The sequence below is a fragment of the Orbicella franksi genome, chromosome 15 (assembly GCF_964199315.1).
Source record: "Orbicella franksi chromosome 15, jaOrbFran1.1, whole genome shotgun sequence".
NCBI lineage: Eukaryota > Metazoa > Cnidaria > Anthozoa > Scleractinia > Merulinidae > Orbicella > Orbicella franksi.
In genome coordinates, this window is record NC_138159.1 from 1,924,801 (window position 1) to 1,943,030 (window position 18,230).

The window sequence follows — 18,230 nt, forward strand, 5'->3', positions numbered from 1 at the left end:
CCTGTTGGTTAGTGTGCTGGAATCCAGATCCAGTTGAATGCATTCAAATGGGGAGGTTGCCAGGAGGAGGAGGGGGTTACACCCATATATACATCATATAAGATGTGGCTATGGCTTACATTGTAACTTTGTTAAGAAGAAAATGATTTTTTTTTCCCTGAGTGTCAGTGATAAAATCTGATGTTAATGTCTGCATGTGCAGCTTGTTCAGACATGTTTTAATTTCTTTGTTAACATTTATGAATTACACCTCAACAGGTTTATGTAAACATCTAAGTTTAGCTAAGAGCAATTATATCACAGTTCAGTTCTTTGCCATAAGAGTGTTGTAGCCAACATTGAATTTGGCATTTTTCTGTCCTCGAAGTGTGCGCAAATAGTTGAAAGAAGATTTGTGTTCTTCCTTTGTGATATTCAGCTGTTGGTAAATGTAGGACAGGCCTGTATCACGTGCCTTCTCCACCGTCAGAAGTGCCTCAGCGTGCGCTTTAGCACGAATGATCGTGGCTTCAGCTGTGGCATTCTGTGTGATTTCCATGGCAGCGTTGTTGATTTCATTCTTGAGACGTTCAGTTTCTTTACGTACAACCTACAAAGGAGCAAGATGTACAGTAGATTGTGCTGGGGTGGCTTACTCAATTTTTGATATGGCTGCAACACCTGACCCCTGTGGCTGAAAATCATTATACCTCTTCACCAAACCAGACATTTGCGATAGGCAAGACAGGCAGATGTAATGGAAAAGATTTTCTTTAAATCAGAGGCTTTTTAAAACTTAGTTTGTCTTAACAGGGGTCAAATGCCACTTCTGGGTTTTGATTCCTAAGTGCGAATACTGAAATGAAAATGTCTAGCCAATCAAAAAGAACACAGACAATCCAGTGAACCAATCAAGACTTCAGAGCAGTGGTAGACCAAATTCAAGCTGATAAACTTGGTGGATAACAGTTTGTAAATTTATATGCAACTACAGGGTATGAAGTGGAGGCGTGCTGGCCTCATGGTTAGCGCAATCGTCTCCAGATCGAGCAGCCAGAGTTCAGGGACATTGTGTTGTGTTCTTGGGCAAAACACTTTACCCTCACAGTGCCTCTCTCCACCCAGGTGTACAAATATCGGTAACTTTAATACTGGGGGTAATCCTGCGATGGACTAGCAATCATCCCATCCAGGGGGAGTAGAAATACTCTTAGTCGCTTCATGCTACGGAAACAGGGATAAGCTCCGGCCTGATGGGCCATGTGGCTCGCATGCAGACTTTACAGTGTATGATGGGCATCCTTTTAGTTGGAGACTGACTTAACATTTGCCTTAATGGTAAAGAAATTCAAAAATTTGAGACACTTATAAGGGAGAGTTTGGATGGGACTGGGTGAAAATTGCATTTAATGACAGCTGTTAAGTGTGTCACCAACTGAATCAATCCATTTTAAATCTGGCTTTTCACACTAGGTCTTGTGATTCTGCTGAATTTCTACAATATCCTCCAAATTAACACAAATAGCATTGTGCAGTTCCAGAAAAATATTCATACTCCCCCCAAAAAAGGGATTGGAGTTTCCTGGGGGGTGGGGGTTCTGTAAGACCAAAATATTTAAAGAAATGTATGAACCTTTTAAAATTGGAATTTCCAGAGGGGTGAGGGTCTCAGAAGAAATTCCTTCGTGGGCGAGGTATGGATATTTTCTGTAACAACACATTGAAATTGTGCTTCCGTGTTAATAGCAACCCTGACTAACAATATTATTGTGCTACTGGTGCTTTCTGTGTTAAGTATCACAGTAGTAAGCAGACTGACATACTGCTTACCTTCTCCTCTAGTTCATACTGAGCCTGCTCCTCCTGTTCTCGCTCAGTAACCTGCCGTAGATACCTGCTCTTGACATCAGAGTGAATGTCAAAGTCCAGGAACTGAAAGTATCTGACTTCTACAAACAGTCCTTTCTGGGTTGTGTTACATCTTGAATGTTCAACACATCCAGGAGTACACTTGTATGTCTCACAGTCTTTACGGCAGCAGGTCCCTGTTAAAAAAGAAAACAGAACCAAACAGTTCACTGTGTTCACTACTCCTCAAATTAATAAACTTTTTGATCGTAGAATGTTTTTCTGGACATACTTCCTCTTATTTAAAGACCCACTTAGAAGTGCTTCTTCAGATTGTTATGGTAGAGTAAACCCCCACAATTGAATATGGAAAAAAAATTAATATTGCTATGTCAAGTGGTTTGTAAAGCAGTACACTGCAAAGTCCTCACAAGGAAATGAATTTGAATGTAACTCTATTTTTTCAAACAGGTTACTTAGTGTAGTCATTTTCTTTTCATGAGATCTTTATGCCTCCAATGAAGGGTGAATGGTTTTTTCAGTACGCATATTTTTGAAGGAGAAAAAACCCTCTGTCCACATGACCAAAGTCATGTGGACACGAGGTTATGTTGTGAGTTTGGGTGTATTCCTGCATAAGACATTCCTGTGTAACCATTCTTTGCATTCCTAATGTAAGATTCCTGTGAAGGGCAGTAGATGGATATGGCTCAGGCAACTTACAGGTTTATCAATTTTGGCTACTTAAGACACTGTCAGGTATAAAACTGACAATGAATTGACAGCATTTTTTGCTATTGATTTTGGAAGTATGAATTTCAACCATGCTGCACAGATTCAAGACATTTTATGGGTCGGAATTTCTCAGGGAACAGTGTCTTTATCAGGGTATAACTTGTTCCAAAATCACTTGAAAGTTGGCCAGTATGGAACTTATAGCTTGTTCCATTGCTCCTTAAAAATCAAGTTTAAGCCAAGCATAGGGTGTGGGGGGAGGGAGCGAAGAAGGGAGGGAGGGAGGGAGGGAAAGAGACCGAGGTATGATAGTGCCAGGTAGGTGCAAAGGTCTTTTAGGAGTTTGAAATCTGCAATCTATTTTGAGATAGAGAATTGACACAACCTTTTTTGGGTGAAAGATTGAAGTATGACATTTTAAGGGTCAATAAAAAGCAAAACCAACAGCTCTCTTTTAGTGTCAAACACAAATTTTGGTCTCATTCACACCTCTCATCACAAATACACCCTAGCATCCCCTTGCACCCCCTACAGCTGCCCACTTAGTGATTTACATCCAAACCTTCAAGTCTTGCTTTAAGTGCCTTGAATAGTTCCTGCTCCACAGTCTCCCTGTCTCTTATAAACTGTGACACAGACAGCTTGGATGCTTCACCCTTGATGGCTGCATTAGCTGTTGTCCGCACTACAGGCCTGGTAAGAATATGTTGCAACACTGGTAAGTTATTACCCAATCACTTGTCAACAGTTAATCTCTTACCAGTGCTATTTGCTGTGAAACAGTGAGGGATAAAATATATTCCTGCATGCTTGTCAGAAAGATGTTAAAAGTTGTAAGAGCTCAAAAAAATTATTTCTCCTTTGAAACAAAACCCAGTAACCTAACAAACTTGTAACATGTGTAGTTCTTAAAGTCCTCTGCATGCATTGCATGCCTATAATGCTAGGCGATATATTATTCTAGGATATATAAATAAGCAAATAAATAAATGAATAAGGTACGCACAGTTGAAAACACACACAGTTAAAGAATGTATTATACTGGCAAAATTTTCCCTTCAACTTGTCATGCAACAATGCAATGAATTGCTATTTGAAAAATGGTGGTGTACAAATTTGGCCAACCACATTTAAGTTGTAGCAACTTGTTGCATGAAGTCAATAAGGTATGAGATCAACATTGCACACAATTATGCATGTTGCTGTAATTTAATAAACAGATAGTGGAACAACGTTAGTTAACATCTAGGAGAAGGGGTGAAACAATTATTTTTGAAAGTGTGCGTTGAATCACGTAGGAAAGTAAAACCAAATAACAGGCCTAACCTGTAGTATAAGTCATACTCTTGGTGCATATCCTTCAGGTCTTCTGGACGAAGGAAGTACTGCATGGCACAAGTGATCTCCACTTCCACCTTGTCTCTAGAGAATGTCACAATCTTCTTGAGCTCCTCGTAATGAGCATCAGCACTAAATGTTTTGAATGTATAATCTGGACCAATCATGTATCGGCCTGATGTGTACACTTTATCTAGCTTCACCTTCCCTGTTGACCTTTGCTTCCGCAGTCCCAGCTGAAAAGTAAAAACACCAGTACCCACTATTAACTGTCCCTGATCCAAGGGCCATTGATGGGATTGCATTTTTATAACTTGTTCTAAGGCCTTTCATTTTCAAACAAAAAAGGGAGAGCAAGAAATATATTTAACTGAAAAACACCATGCATTACATAACTTGGATCACGTGTACTTAAGGGGTCCGTGGTTGAGTGTCAATCGATACTCTCAACTGATACCCTCAATCAATATCTCGATCAATACTCCATCGACATCCCGATCAATACTTGGTTGACACTCTATCGACACTTGATCAACAGTCCGTCCATAGTCGGCGGACTTATATGAATCAATCGAAATTTGGTTGACTCTTGACCGAGATGTCGATGGAGATCGATTGTCAACTGAGGCGTCGATGGAGTGTCAATCAAGTAGCAATCGAGGGTCAATCAAGGGGATTGATCGACACTCAACTGGGATGCCTTTAGTACACATGATATGATAAATTAACACTTTCATTAGCCAGGTCACACAAGGTCTTGACACAAGTGAAAAACCTGTGAATTATCCTGTGACACAGAAATGCAGCACAGTATACACTACAGTACATTTTGCAGGGCTACATATGCAAAATTTAGAACCTGTAAAAAAATCCTGTGGATTTCTTTGAATGAGATCAACCTCTGAAGAAAACTTATGAATTAAACATGAAGGAAGTAATGTCTTGAGAAACCTCAGGAAAAAAATTGCAAAAAAACCCAAAAAATTCAACTGGTTCTTATCCATAGTGTATAATACCCTTGGATATTCAACACTCCAAATGGTTATAGAAAATGATGTACAGCATGCAGCACTCCCCCAAGGAGAACCTCTTTCTCCCAGGTTATTAAAATGCCCCCCATTCATTAAGACACAATGATTGTACTGTAAAATGACTTAACTTTCTGTCCAGAATTGTGACTTCAAATTTTAATGAAAGCTTAACAACTTACAGCTAAAGCAGCTGTGAATTGTGATTTAAGACCTTATCCACTAAAAACTTCCCCTTGACTTCAAGTCAGAAGACAACCAACAGCCATGTGACATATTTCAAAGATAGCTGAAGATCACCCAAAGCCTTCAAGGCAGGAAAATAATTTCAAAAGCCACTTGCCCAGTGGGCCAATACATTTCAGTTTTCACTTGCCACCACTAAAATACTACTTGCCCAACAGGTGCAGAACGAAGGCAAGCAAAGTATAATTGGATTTTAAATTGATCCATGCTTTCAACTCATTGTCTTGCTCATCTTGCAGTCACAAGTTTTGAAATTGTTTTTTAAATTGGAAATTATCACTAACAAGACTACCAACATAGACTAATTTCACTTGCCCACCGGACCCGGGCAGGGGGGGGGTACTTTGGGAATTTCTGGGTGGGGATGTGCCGCTGGGACCCTGGAACCCTTAGCCTATACCAGAGCTAGTTCAGCTGAATTTTGCTACCCTATACTAGAGTAAACTCCCCAAATCCCCCCATCTGTCGACACTGTTGAGGCTTATTTGTGTAAATTTAAACTTGCCGATTTGATCTTTTTATATTTTTGAGTGGCAATTCCTGGTTTCCCTAGTCTAGATAAAATCTTCAACCAACTAGTCAGTTTTGTGAAAAATTATACCCTATTCTAGACCCAAACGCTCTGATTTATATACCCTATCCTAGAGTAAACTGCTTGAAAACCATACCCTTCACAGCAGCACATACCTATATAGCCCATATATAGCAGTGCCCCCCCCCCCCCCCCCCCCCGGGCCACCGGACCACCAAACTTCCATTTTCACTTGCCCAAGAGCAAAATTTACTTGCCCTGGGCAATCAGACCTGGATTTTTTCCTGCCCTGGCCTTGCGAAGAAAATGGAAGATCATTAGAAGTCTTCCAAAGATTTCTGACGAACAGCCAAAGACTTCTGGGGGTCAGTGAAGTTTTCTGAACAGTAAATTATCCAAAGATTTCCAAAGATTAACAAAAGACTTCTGATGATTTCCAAGGTTGTCAAAGAATAATGCAAAGATTGAATCAAAAATATTGTGTTTCTGCTCTGGAATCATGATCAAATTATGAAATTAATTTCTGTACTCACTGAGCGCAATAACAAATCTTATTAAAAGTGGGCTATTTTGTTCGGTTCCACCGAACTTCGTCAGCCACAATGAAGATTTTATGAGTATTATTTAGAAAGGTTATGCGATATTTATTATGGCCTCAGGGGGGCTAAAATGGTGTCATAGATGTTGGCTAATTTGAAGCCATTGTCTCTGAATGCAGGCTTTTGAAATCAGATCTCAATTGCCTCCCTTATGGGGCGTTTGAATGTGTTACTTTCCATGGCAAGAACTTTTGTTTTGCTAGAATCCACTGAATGTCCCGTGAGCTGGCAATGTTCATGAACAGCTGACAAATTCCTTGAAAGATGTTCCTTAACTCTATCTAGTTGTCCTGATAAGTGTGCACACAAACAAAAAGATAAAATTTGCAACAATGTTCTGTTTATTATATAGATATTGATGAAACATCCAAGTCTCAGACATTCCAGTTTTTTTTTTTTTTTTTTTTCATTTAAAAACCCTGAAAAAAGACGCTGAAAACAGTTGCCACGCCTTATCAGCGACTGGCAACTGAAAATGAAAATGTAACTGAAAATGGTTAATTAATATCACAACCAATTTTAATTAAATGCAAAGATTAAGTATGCACTAGTATGTGCTGCAAAAGGAAATGTTATTTTCTATGTCAAAGAAGTCAAATTCAACTTCAATGATGTTGAAAGAAAAATCATACATGCTTGTAACCATGACAACATCAATATTCTCACAAGTGAAAGACAAACATAGGGTCCGGACACACTGGACTGACAAAATTTGTTTGGCCCTTCCAAAAATCTCGACAAAATTTGTCTCTGCCAAATTTTTAATTTGTCAAGCGTGGGCGCACTGAATCACAGCAAAATATTTGTTAACCACAAGTGTCAATCACAATCACCGCTCTTCCTCTGGCTCAAACGAGTCGTACTTTGCCGCTTGTCTCTTTGAACCTTTGCCCCTTTTTCTGCTCTCGTCTGCTCTTGAATCCTCAGCTTGGCTGCTTTCAATTTGATTACATGTAGTCGTGAAACTTGCACTTGTACTTGTACTCGGCTGACTCGGGTGGACATACGGATGTACAAATTGAGCAGAGCTTGGTCCTGGAGATGCAGTTGGAACGTTAACGTAGACTTGGGAACCGTAATAGTTGTACTGTGCGAATGGATCGTCATGGAGCATACCGAGGTACGAATCTTCCATGTTTATCGTTGGATTGCCGCGCAAATATAAATTTAATTTTGGCGGGCTTCGGACTGAAATACTCCGACTAAAAATAGAGACCAAATTTTCTTGGTTGACATTTTCCTTCAAATCATGGCGTGTAAATTGACAAATCTGTCAGATTTCACGCCTGACAAAAATTTGTCCTGCTCCGAGGCAGGACGGCGTCTTTGAAGTTTGGTAAGCCTTGACAAAATTTGGTAGATCTAAAAATCACCGGACGCACTTGTCTCAGGGAATTGATGACAGATTTTTTCGCAAAATAAACAAAAATTTGCCCGGTGCGTCCGGGCCCATAGTATCTTCACTGCGCATAGCAAAGATATCAAATTTTAAGAACAATAAAAAGTCTGGTACTTTTTTTTCATGTTTATCTATTTAATAAAGAACAGAATTTTCCATCTTAAGTCTAAAACAATACGTAGAAGCCTTTACCACCCTCTTTTGTGACCTGGCATGTCGAGGAGTCCGTTCTAAAATGGGATTCGATTAGAGGGCAATGGAAAGAAGCCCGCATGCAAAATAAATCGGCCTAAAATTCGACATACATGGCGAATATCATCGTGTAGGAAGAGCTTCTGTTCAACTCAAGCTTACGTGCGTAGCAGTTCTTGAAACTGAGAATAAGCTTAGATTTATCATAGTCAGTACTAACTATGAATTTATTAAAGGTTTAAAGTAAATTTCGAGGTTTTAGTTTTTGAGTTGCGTGACCTAATGCACCAGCAGGGGTGGGTTTTTTTGAATGCAAGCATCCTCCAGTTTAAGCTTAAATAAAGAGTCTAACTTTGTTAAAACGTTAATTGTAATTACGCTTTAAGACATCTCCTTTGAGCTTCCTTATTTGCAATCATAATGCAACGAAGTTTTATAGAGACGAAACGTACCTGATAATACTCAACACCAACAAAACCAATGGGTAAGATGATTACCATGAGCAAAATTCCGACTCCAAGGAAGATAAAAAGACATTTTTTCCACCCGTCTCCTCCACCAGTTTCGACACGAGGTCTGCCTCCATATTCCTCGTCGACCTCATCCGCCATGGCATCGATTTTTGAAGCAAACTTTCCTCACGATCTCCGATCAGTCTTCTGCCGAAAGCGAACACTTGACAGGTAACAGTAATCCAATGTTTTGATGAAGCGGGGGGGGATGACTTTTAGACCGCGAGAGATGCAATGATCGTTCAGGTATCAAATCCTCTGGCCACTTTCTTTCGCACCCCTAGTGAAACGCCAATCGTACTGTCATTCAGCCCCCCCGCCCCTCCACTCCCTGTTTTAATATGTCACACCCAGTCACACAGTCACACAGTCACACAGTACGTGCAGGTACAGAACGCGCAGAAATGGCTGACTTCAAGAGCCGCCTTTGCATGGGAATTTGTGCTTTGTTTTTTGGAATTGTAGTGATGGCAATAGTTCTTATAGCTACTTCTTTACGGAAATTGGATTCTGATCAAGGTTGGTTAAATTATTATCAATTGATCTCTCACTGTAGACGTCGGATCTTTTAAATTTCTTTTTAAACAGGAAATGCTTAATGTGGTCTACATCTCCCGTCTACATACATCATTGCGCACTGTAAGACAAAGTAGGTTTGGCATAACAATAGTTATTTCTTTGCCATTATCATATGATGAATTCTTTAATTTTCGTGCTTTATATCCTGGAGGATGTATCCTGGAGGATTTCGCGTCACGTCACAGATGACGTCAAAACGTGGTGATGATGACAAATCAAAGAGCTCTTAGTGCCTACTTCTGAATGCAAAGGCCTTTGCCTGATTTAATTCTTACTGATGTAAGGCATTTAAAATGCAAGAACTGAAACGAAATGTATTCATTGCCTTGTTTCTATGCGGACTGTACGCTGTTGACAGGCGCTGTTGCGCTTCGTCGGCAAAGACTAAGAGCTTGACATAAGGAGCGCGGTGCTTGATGGTAAGCGTTCTTGCACAAACACTCAGCACTAGCCACGCGAAAATTGGGTCTAGAGCAAAAAATATCGACAAAGCTGCATCCGACCCCGTCTTTTATTTTTGTGCTCTCGCCCCTAGTTTAGCGCGACCAGACTTAACTCGTTCGCACTTTACTACGGAAACGCTTGCTATACGGGTTAATGGTTAAGTTGCGTTCGGATTTTCGAGGTGTATATATAGGCCCACAACACCATGGGCGAACACTCTGATGGGCCGGCCTCACTTCAAGGCTTCAGTAAAGGAGGAACTCTTGGGAACAAGGCAGTTATTGTGTCACAGCTTACCACCGTTATGAAATTTCTACTTTTTAATCGTCTTAATCAAGAGATTCGTAATCTCGTCTTAATCCATCGGCTGTCAAAAAGCACTGCTAAAATCAAAAAAAAAAAAACTGGAATTTTTTGTTCTCCTCATCGCTTTTAAAGTATCGATATTTATAACCAAAGCTGTAACAAGAAGATCTAGCAAACCGAGACGTTAATTATTAACTTTTTTGTTAAGTAAATATGCTTTTTGAACCAAAACAAGATTCCGTATTTAAAAACCCACGTTATATGCGTTACATGTATAACACTATTTGTGTCCGGTTTTAAAAGGTCGAGTGCAATCACGCGAAAAAAATGTCTATTGTGAAATATCAAAGAAAAAAAATCAAATACAAGTTTTTCTGTTGCATTTGCCCTTCCTTACTATCCCTGTAAATGTATTTTGTTTTGCGATTTACAGCGCGATACCTCTTTTAATGGCTTTTGTTGCTCTAATTAGGAGGACATTTGTTTACATTCGGTGGAGTAAAAATTCACGGAATGAAAGTTTCCATCCAGTTGTATTTTGTTTTGTGGTTTACAGTGCTATGTCCCTTTACTACATGTTTTTCTCTTTAAGCGTGCTTGCTTCAAGAAAAAAAGAAACAAGAACAACAATACTTACATTATTGTCGGCTTCAATCCGATTTCTTAACATACACAGTTCTCAATAAAGCTGTCACAAAGAGTGATGTGTATTTGCAACAACAATTATTTCCAAACAAAGTTTAAAACCTTAGAAATCTATTCTCAAGGTCAGAAGGTATCAAAGATCTTAAGAGATCCACGAATGAACTACGTTACTCGGACATTAAACACTATCAAACACCCACAATTTTATAGCAAAAAAAAAAAGAAGAAGAAGAACAGATTTTTTCCTTTTTCAACCCGTTCGCTAGCACAGGAAGTTTTTTCAAAAGCCATAGAACTTATTGTAGGCTCCGTCATGTCTGTTACAAGACAGATGGAACAAGTGGGAAGCTGAAGGAAACTGCTTCACGTGTTCAAAACCTGGTTTATTTGATGTCTTCTCTCTGCTGAAGCCAGCAATCAAGAACTAACCTGACCGAAAACGGGCGTTCAAGTTCGCTCGCATTACGTCAGCGCACTGAGCTGTGATTGGTCAATTCGTGAATTCTTAAGAATGACTGAGAACACTGGAAACAGTAGTTTCTTTGATAGCCGATTTCGTGCTTTAAAGTCAAGGTAGAAACTAAGGAAATAACGAGTTAAACCGAGAGCCAATATGAATCACTAACCCAAAACTAACTTTTAAACTGTAGATTTTGGCACCAGTCACAGCTGTGGCTGGACAAAATGCTTTTAAACCTAAACTAAACGTGATCCTAATTTTATCAGCATGAAGTGTGAAACAAAAGCAACACTATAGGTCATTATATGAAAGGGTAAATATTTCTGCGTAGGAAAGCTAACCACTAATAGTACTGTAAAACGCACTATTGTTCGATGGTACTCGTGTGCTTAATGGAGGAAATACACATTATATTTCATAAAATAACTGAGCTACTACGCGCACTCTCACTAGTCGTAAGGTGTGTTTAGATGAGACTGTATAAACACGGTTGTGACGTTATAGATTCTCGCGTATTTTTGAGAATTATCTTATAACAGCAATAGAGCACTTTTTCCGTGTTCACATAGCCTCATCTAAACACTCGGAGGGTTGGGAGAATTCTCAAAAGTTATGCAAACCCTCGACTACCTCCCGTGTTTGCATAACCATCTCAAATTTTCCCAACCCTCCTCGTGTTCAGACGAGGCTATGTAAACACGGAAAAAGTGCTCTATTGCTTAAATATCTTTGAAAACTACTTTTTGCCTCAACAGTCGGTGTTGCCTACGACACGTACCAAAAGAAACTATCCCCCACCACTCGGAAAGCAGGCCTACACAACGGTCCCCCCGGTTTTAAGTTCATCAAGTTCCCAAGTGTTTTCAAAAGCCTGGAGTTTGATGACGAAATTTGTCTTAATAAGGAAGGAGTCGAGATTGTGCTGCAGATCGAGTTTCAGTACCGCGCCAGACCTCAAAAGTTGCGGGAAATCGTCATGGAATTTAGAAACCACTCAAATTACGTCGAGATACTCAAGTAAGTTAAACTGTTTGAAGGAAAAGAAAACAAACAACGGTTACAAACATTACAAATAGACAATGCATGGTCTAAAAATCTTAACTGTATTAACTGGACCTTTCGTACGTTACAACATACATCTTGAGAAGTGACGGTTATGACTATAACAAAATGGCCAATTGCTCAGTCAGCAGCAAAGGCGCTACTATTCGGAAATACTCGTTATAGCACCCGACAAAAACCCGAATTTGATTGTCCAATCAGGAAATAACACGAGTACTTTGAAAGTTGTGACGTAGGTTACTCGATAACTTTCCGGCCATAAACCTGGGCCTCACAAACTTTTTCAAACTTGCTTATTTTTATTTTATTACATTTTATTTGCTACGTGAAAGAATATTAGAAAACAAAAGAAAACCTTTTCCTATAGTTTGCTAATTCGTATTTGCAGGTTTTTGGCTCGCGCAAGCATTCATGACTCTTGCAGCCAGTTCAACACCAGCGAATTCCAGACCCGGCGCTCTTTCTTCCAAGAATTCGTCTACACGACAATGGTGAAACGCTTCACTGAGGTCAATGCCGACATAACTGACCTACAAGTGAGTAACATCAAGCGGCCTGATGAGTACGAGACAGTAGTGAGAAACAAAGAATCCGCCAAAGAAAACATCAACATCGCAAAGAACGAGAGACCGCGCGCGCTGATCGAGGCCGAAACAAAGAAAGAAGAGGCTGTCACACAGGGCCGCATCAGCATCCAAACGGCCAACTCAGACAGCAGGGTCATACTGTCTAAGGCGGAGGCTGAAGCCGCCAGCATCCTTGCAGCTTTAAGAGCTGAAGCGGAAGCGTACGCAAATATAATACGAAGCCAGGGTTTGTCTGTGGATGGCTTGCTGTCTTATCTGGGAGTACGCGTCCTCGCTGAAAATAACAACACTGTGAGCATTGGGTTCCCTGCACCCGCTGATCTTTTCAATAAAACTTGATGGGACTGTGTCTCTTTTAATTTGGTGCGTTGTATGAAGACATCATTCAGCTGATTTTTTCCCTTTTCGCGTTCTTTATTATTATTATTATTGTTGTTGTTATTGTTGTTGTTATTATTCAGTTTTTAAATTTCGTTTCTTATCTGTTTGACATCGCTATGACATCGTTATGAGTCTTCCGATGAATTCTTTCGTATAGAGAAATTTTTTGTTTTTTTCAAAGGTATTTTTAATTTTCGATGGTAACTTGGGGTTGAACAGCCTAAACCAAACTGCGTGCAAGATTTATCACTGTATTGCATAGTGATGTTTCTGTAATCAGAGAAACAACGTGACCTGCAAAAAGTAAGGAAAAAATAATGTACAGCTGGTTTGTATTAATAACAATTAATGGACGAGGTTAAGCAAAAAAAGCCCCTTCCCCCCCCCCGGTAATAAGCCTGGCTGGATATAAGCCCTTCTGTTTGCTAACAAAGATATTATTCAGAATATAAGACCCCCCGGATACAAGCCGCCCCCGCCCGGATATGAGCCCATCTAATGTATAAGTGCGTTCCTTTTAGGTTTCTTTACAAACATCAAAGTTTTTAACGCAAAGTTATAGGCTAATAGGGTAATAATAGGGTAACAGGGTAATAGGATAGCGTAATAGCTCTAGATGTAATGGTATATTAGCTTTAACTCAGATATGTTTTATCTCGTCGTTCTAAAACATTTTTTTTTTATTCCGCTTATATGCCACCCGAATATAAGCTCCCCCGTTTATAAGCCCACCCGAAACCCCTTATGAAGTTATATAAGTCCAGGGCGTTAACGTGGGATTTTACGATATCGTGATTTGACTGACTTGTAAGGGGCGAGCAGAGCAGTTTTTTGCCTCAGCCTTCCGCTTTGGCAAATAATTGATATGCGCGACTCTGACAAATCACGATATTTTGCGATGGCCAAGTTCAAATTTTTTTTAATCACTCGATCACCAAATTTGCTTTGATATTTCAAAATCACTCTGACGGCTCAGACATCTGCCATTTTTCACGTGAGAGCCTGTTACAATTATGAATGAGTAGAATATTATTTGCAGCAAAACACATTTACACATGAGCAGACAATTATTTGAAGGCAGTTATTTGCCTCCCTCGTACCCAGCCTCTTCGTTCCCCTTGCCCAGCGGTCAGGAAACGACCGTTTCATCAAGCCAGCATGCGCAGTGAGGAATGAAGACTAGAGGACAGTGGTACGAGATTGGTTATTTGCAGGTCACTTGGTGGGCTTTGCCAATGAAGGGAAAGATGAAATGCATCGAATGATAATAGTTCTTAATTGGCGATAACGAAATCGATATAATTTTGCTCAAATTAGCATAAAGCTGAAGATGATCGACCAGAAATACCACAATAACAAGGATAAACCAATCAGGATTCATATGTTTAGCCAACCTGGTCACTGTGAAATGCATGGGAAAAGTCACACAACCAAACCATATAGTCACATATTTTTATCCAGTAAAAACGGGTAGATATATATATAGGCATATATAGACATTGAGGTTAGTTAAACTGTCTTTCAATGTAAGACAAGTAACAGTTTATTCAGCTTGGTTACAGTATTTGTGTACCACATAATAATTTATTGAATAATAAAATATCATTGTTCTGAAACATGGAAAACCGAAGTACCCTTAAATATCTTTCATATCTATTGAACAAACAAAGAAAGAGTCAACCCTCTGCCGACTTTCACAATCGATAATTAATCTGTTTGATACGAACCTTGAGAAAGAAGCCAGGACAGGGAAAGGGATGCCTTTATTGGTCCCACCTGTCTATTCTCTTTTCACTTCTTTTGGCCCTTTTGAACATGTGCTGTTGCAATCTTAGAATTGAATTACCAGGAGTATATTATAAACCAAAGCACTTCCTACTGTCGTAGAAAATTAATAAGATATCTGAGGTACATCCACACCAGAATAAAACACAAAATCTAATAAATATCTTTGGAGAGGACAACCGATTGTCCTTCTCATGACAGCGGAGCAGGAGCAGTGACGTCATTGCCATACTGAGTACTTCACATTGTTGGTTCTCAAAATGGCAGCTTTTTTAAAGCGGAGTGCTAGAACCTAGCAAACAATAATAATAATAATAATAATCTAATAAGCCCTTTGCAGCTAAGTCATCACATGATCTACTTTTCATAAAATTATGGGCTATAACTTAACGAATGCCAGAAATGGAAAAAGCATGTTGAAATAATCAAAATGGCCAAGTTTGAGGCATTAAAGAATGAGATGTTATGAAGGTTTGAATCTTTGAAAATTGAGAAGATTTGTAGGGGAAAATTTGTTGGAAAGCAAGGCCTTACTCTTCAGCAACATTTTCCATACAAATCCTCTAATTTTTCTGAAAATTCATGCTGTCGTATAAACTTATAAAACTGGTATTTTTGATATGCCCTTTCCACTTCTCGCATTCTTCAAGTTACAGCCCATAATATAGAATTTTTCTAGGAAAAATTTGGTCACATGACCCCAGCTGCAAAGGGCCCATTGTTAAATAGACATCAGATTTACCTTTCAGGTGTTGAGGAATTACTCCCTCAAAGTCACATCTCTACCAAGCCTTCTCTCCTTCTCTCTGAGATCTTTTAAGACTGGGATTTCCTTCAGCATCTTAGGTGTAACTTTTGACCACTGTATTCCAGTTGGCCTCTGCTTCTCACCTTCACAAATGATTACCTTTGTAGGTGTCACAACGTAATCTACCTGACCAACAGTAAGCATTGAAATTAATATCACTTCTTTTTTAGTCATCTCCAATGCCCAACAGAGCTCTGTTTTTCACAACAATAACAACCTGCAGGGGGGACTCTTACATGTATACGAAAAGGTCAGGGATGCTCTTTGTCTCTTGCTTAGGGGAGTAAATCAAATTAAAGTGTTCCGGATGAAACGCCACCATTTTTAGCCATCAAAGTATCTTTAAGGGTGCTCTCAAAGAGATATTTAAACAATGCTAGTCAGTTCCATTTTAAGTGGTATCTTATGGGGTCAAATAAAGCTTGAGTCACACCCTCATTGGTCTCCTCAAGGGGTTTAATTCAAATGTTCTGACAAGCACCCCAACCTTTTCATGTATGAGTCCCCCTCCTCTGGAAGAACAAAAGGAATAAGGACATGTTATATCCATATCACAACAGTGCTGCACACCGAAAGCCTGTTAAACTTAATTCTACAGAAAATGAAACCAGTTGGACATGCCAAGACAAAATTGTATTACCATAAGATCATGTCCATCAGTAAGATCCTCTGGAATATCCACCACCTGGCAGTCATGGACAGTGGAGACTACAACAGTGTCTTGATTGACAGCTCCCATGGTAACCATCATGGCATATTCCATGTCAGCATATCCCTCACCCTTACCTATCCTATAGCCTTGAGGAAGAACATCAGAGAACAAACTTTAGTCTATTTTTATTTTTTCAGAGTACAAGCTGACATCCAATCTCACTCTCAAATGAAATACATACCAAACCATGACACAACTGAGATAGGATTACTGTAGGATTATTAGAGATAGGATTACAAACAATAATATTTGAGGTGGTTGCATTTGGTAGTAGTTTAGATTCTCTGAGATGCCCAACCCCTCGGACAAAAGAAAGTGGGCAATTGTCAGACTAAGTAATGCCTAGAAAATTTGCCCTGCTAATGCCCAGAAACATGGACACTATTGGAATCAACTGGTGCATGTATCATGAGACCAACTACATGAGGGGTAGAACAAAACACAGACTGCCTAATTGGACCCTCTTCTGAACCATCTGGAACCCTCTTTGGAACCTCTTCTGAACCCAATCTGGACCCATCTTTTGAACCTCATCCAGACCCCATCTGGACCTCTCTTTGAAACCTCTTCTGGAACCCTCTAGACCCTTCTTTTGGAACCTCTTCTGAACCCATCTGGTCTTCTCTTTGGTACCTCATCAAGGCCCTCATCCAAAACATAAACCACAACCCTAAACCAATGGAGTTCCAGATTTATGTCTAAAGGAGGTGTGGAGGAGAGGGGTCCAAATAGTGATCCAAGTTCTGCAAATAATGTCCTCGCTTCCAAACATGACAGATTCAATGTAACTGGACTTTTAACGGTTAACATGCACAGTTCAATTCAAGTACCTTTTGGGGACACTGCCACAGATCCAATTACAATAAGATCAATGTTGACCTTGTGTTCTAGCCCAACAGGAGTGCTGTAATTAGTGATACCTTCCCTGGTAGCACATCTCTTTAGCATTGCAGTATCAGCACCGGGTGGAGGGACAATACGGTTAAATAATCCAGTTTTCAAACGTGGGGTAGGAACTAAGAGCAATTTCCTTTCTTCCAGTGTCTTGTATCTAACCCATTCTTGCGGTTTATCTGGGTTCACTTTGACAGTCTTTGCCTTCTTGAATATTTCCATAGCAACAACTTTTTCTCCCGCTGCATTCGCTCCTTTAAAATTTGGGATTCGATGGTGGACTGGTCGTGGAAAATTTGCCAGATCGTTCTTTTCTATGTAGTCCCATATACGCTGACGTATGGCAGCCTTTGTCGTTGCATTTGCTGGTTGAGCGCTCATTTTAGAACTGAACTGTAAATGAAGTTGGTCGTTGAAGATGAAATTGGCAAATCTTCGTGCAAACGTAAAGAGATGTTTTTTAATCATAGATTTCGCGCTTCGACGCCATATTGGATTGACCACCGAAAAGTACTGGGTTCTAGGATCTAGGTCCCCTTGTGGGTGAAACAGGTACAGTCCCCCGGGGAGGGGGAAACTACTGGACGGCGCGTTTTGAGGATGCCACGAGGTTTTTCCCAGGGATTTTTACATAGCGAGTTTCTAATACTAGCTAATACTCCACAATCATGATATTATTTCTCTGAAAATTTGGAATAGTGTGTGTTTGTTAGTGTAATAATAATGGTGAGATCGTGTATCTAACAAAAGCTTTCTTCAAAAGAGAATGTGTCTGATGCTTGAATAGCAGATGATATTTTGAATAAAGAGTTCCACAAGACACAAGAAACAAACCGTACTAGTTCTACGCTTAGATAGCGCTTGCGGAACTAATGTCTGCGGAGTTATAGATCCGGAGTTTCGGTGTTTAAGGTTGCGAAGGCGCGATTAAATCAACACGGATGAACACCCCATGAATTTGAGATGGTCATTACACACAGAAACCTCAGTACGGAAAGCTAAAGAAAACAAAACGACTGAGTCGAGGAAACCTACGTTATTTTATTCGTAACTCGTTCGCTTTTTTAGGTTTGAGCAGGTGGGTTTAGGCTGCTCTTTTGGAGAAGCAAAGAATATAAATATTGAGAAAGACTGACTGGTTATAGCAGAAATGAAGGCA

At 39.8% G+C, this 18,230-nt stretch overlaps 2 protein-coding genes across 5 annotated transcripts; one reads left to right on the forward strand and one right to left on the reverse strand.

The window, feature by feature from the left end:
- Positions 1 to 12: 12 nt before the first annotated feature.
- On the reverse strand, positions 13 to 17,585 carry LOC145469556 (methenyltetrahydrofolate synthase domain-containing protein-like). 4 transcript variants are annotated; one of them, XM_081453307.1, is made up of 5 exons: positions 8,349 to 8,610; positions 3,889 to 4,136; positions 3,125 to 3,255; positions 1,810 to 2,024; positions 13 to 589 (listed from the first exon to the last, which is right to left on the reverse strand). In XM_081453307.1, the coding sequence occupies exons 1-5, from the start codon at positions 8,505 to 8,507 to the stop codon at positions 305 to 307; spliced, it is 1,038 nt and encodes a 345-aa protein (XP_081309433.1). In that variant the 5' UTR covers positions 8,508 to 8,610; the 3' UTR covers positions 13 to 304. The 4 variants fall into 4 exon arrangements, with proteins under 4 accessions (XP_081309433.1, XP_081309435.1, XP_081309436.1 ...); XM_081453309.1 differs by lacking the exons at positions 13 to 589; positions 1,810 to 2,024; positions 3,125 to 3,255; positions 8,349 to 8,610 and adding exons at positions 15,400 to 15,591; positions 16,106 to 16,263; positions 17,008 to 17,585 and having other exon boundaries at positions 4,057 to 4,136; XM_081453310.1 differs by lacking the exons at positions 13 to 589; positions 1,810 to 2,024; positions 3,125 to 3,255; positions 3,889 to 4,136; positions 8,349 to 8,610 and adding exons at positions 14,488 to 14,702; positions 15,400 to 15,591; positions 16,106 to 16,263; positions 17,008 to 17,585.
- LOC145469557 (uncharacterized) lies at positions 8,615 to 12,846 on the forward strand. The gene is made up of 3 exons (XM_081453311.1): positions 8,615 to 8,927; positions 11,598 to 11,859; positions 12,293 to 12,846. The coding sequence occupies exons 1-3, from the start codon at positions 8,750 to 8,752 to the stop codon at positions 12,828 to 12,830; spliced, it is 978 nt and encodes a 325-aa protein (XP_081309437.1). The 5' UTR covers positions 8,615 to 8,749; the 3' UTR covers positions 12,831 to 12,846.
- Positions 17,586 to 18,230: the final 645 nt, after the last annotated feature.

Coding starts and splice junctions, on each gene's coding strand:
- LOC145469556 (XM_081453307.1), bottom strand. CDS start 8,507: ATGGCGGATGAGGTCGACGAGGAATATGGAGGCAGACCTCGTGTCGAA. Junction 3,256..3,888: donor GAGTATGACTTATACTACAG/GTTAGGCCTGTT, acceptor TATTCTTACCAG/GCCTGTAGTGCGGACAACAG. Junction 2,025..3,124: donor ACTTAAAGCAAGACTTGAAG/GTTTGGATGTAA, acceptor CTTTTTTAACAG/GGACCTGCTGCCGTAAAGAC.
- LOC145469557 (XM_081453311.1), top strand. CDS start 8,750: ATGTCACACCCAGTCACACAGTCACACAGTCACACAGTACGTGCAGGT. Junction 8,928..11,597: donor GAAATTGGATTCTGATCAAG/GTTGGTTAAATT, acceptor TTGCCTCAACAG/TCGGTGTTGCCTACGACACG. Junction 11,860..12,292: donor AATTACGTCGAGATACTCAA/GTAAGTTAAACT, acceptor TCGTATTTGCAG/GTTTTTGGCTCGCGCAAGCA.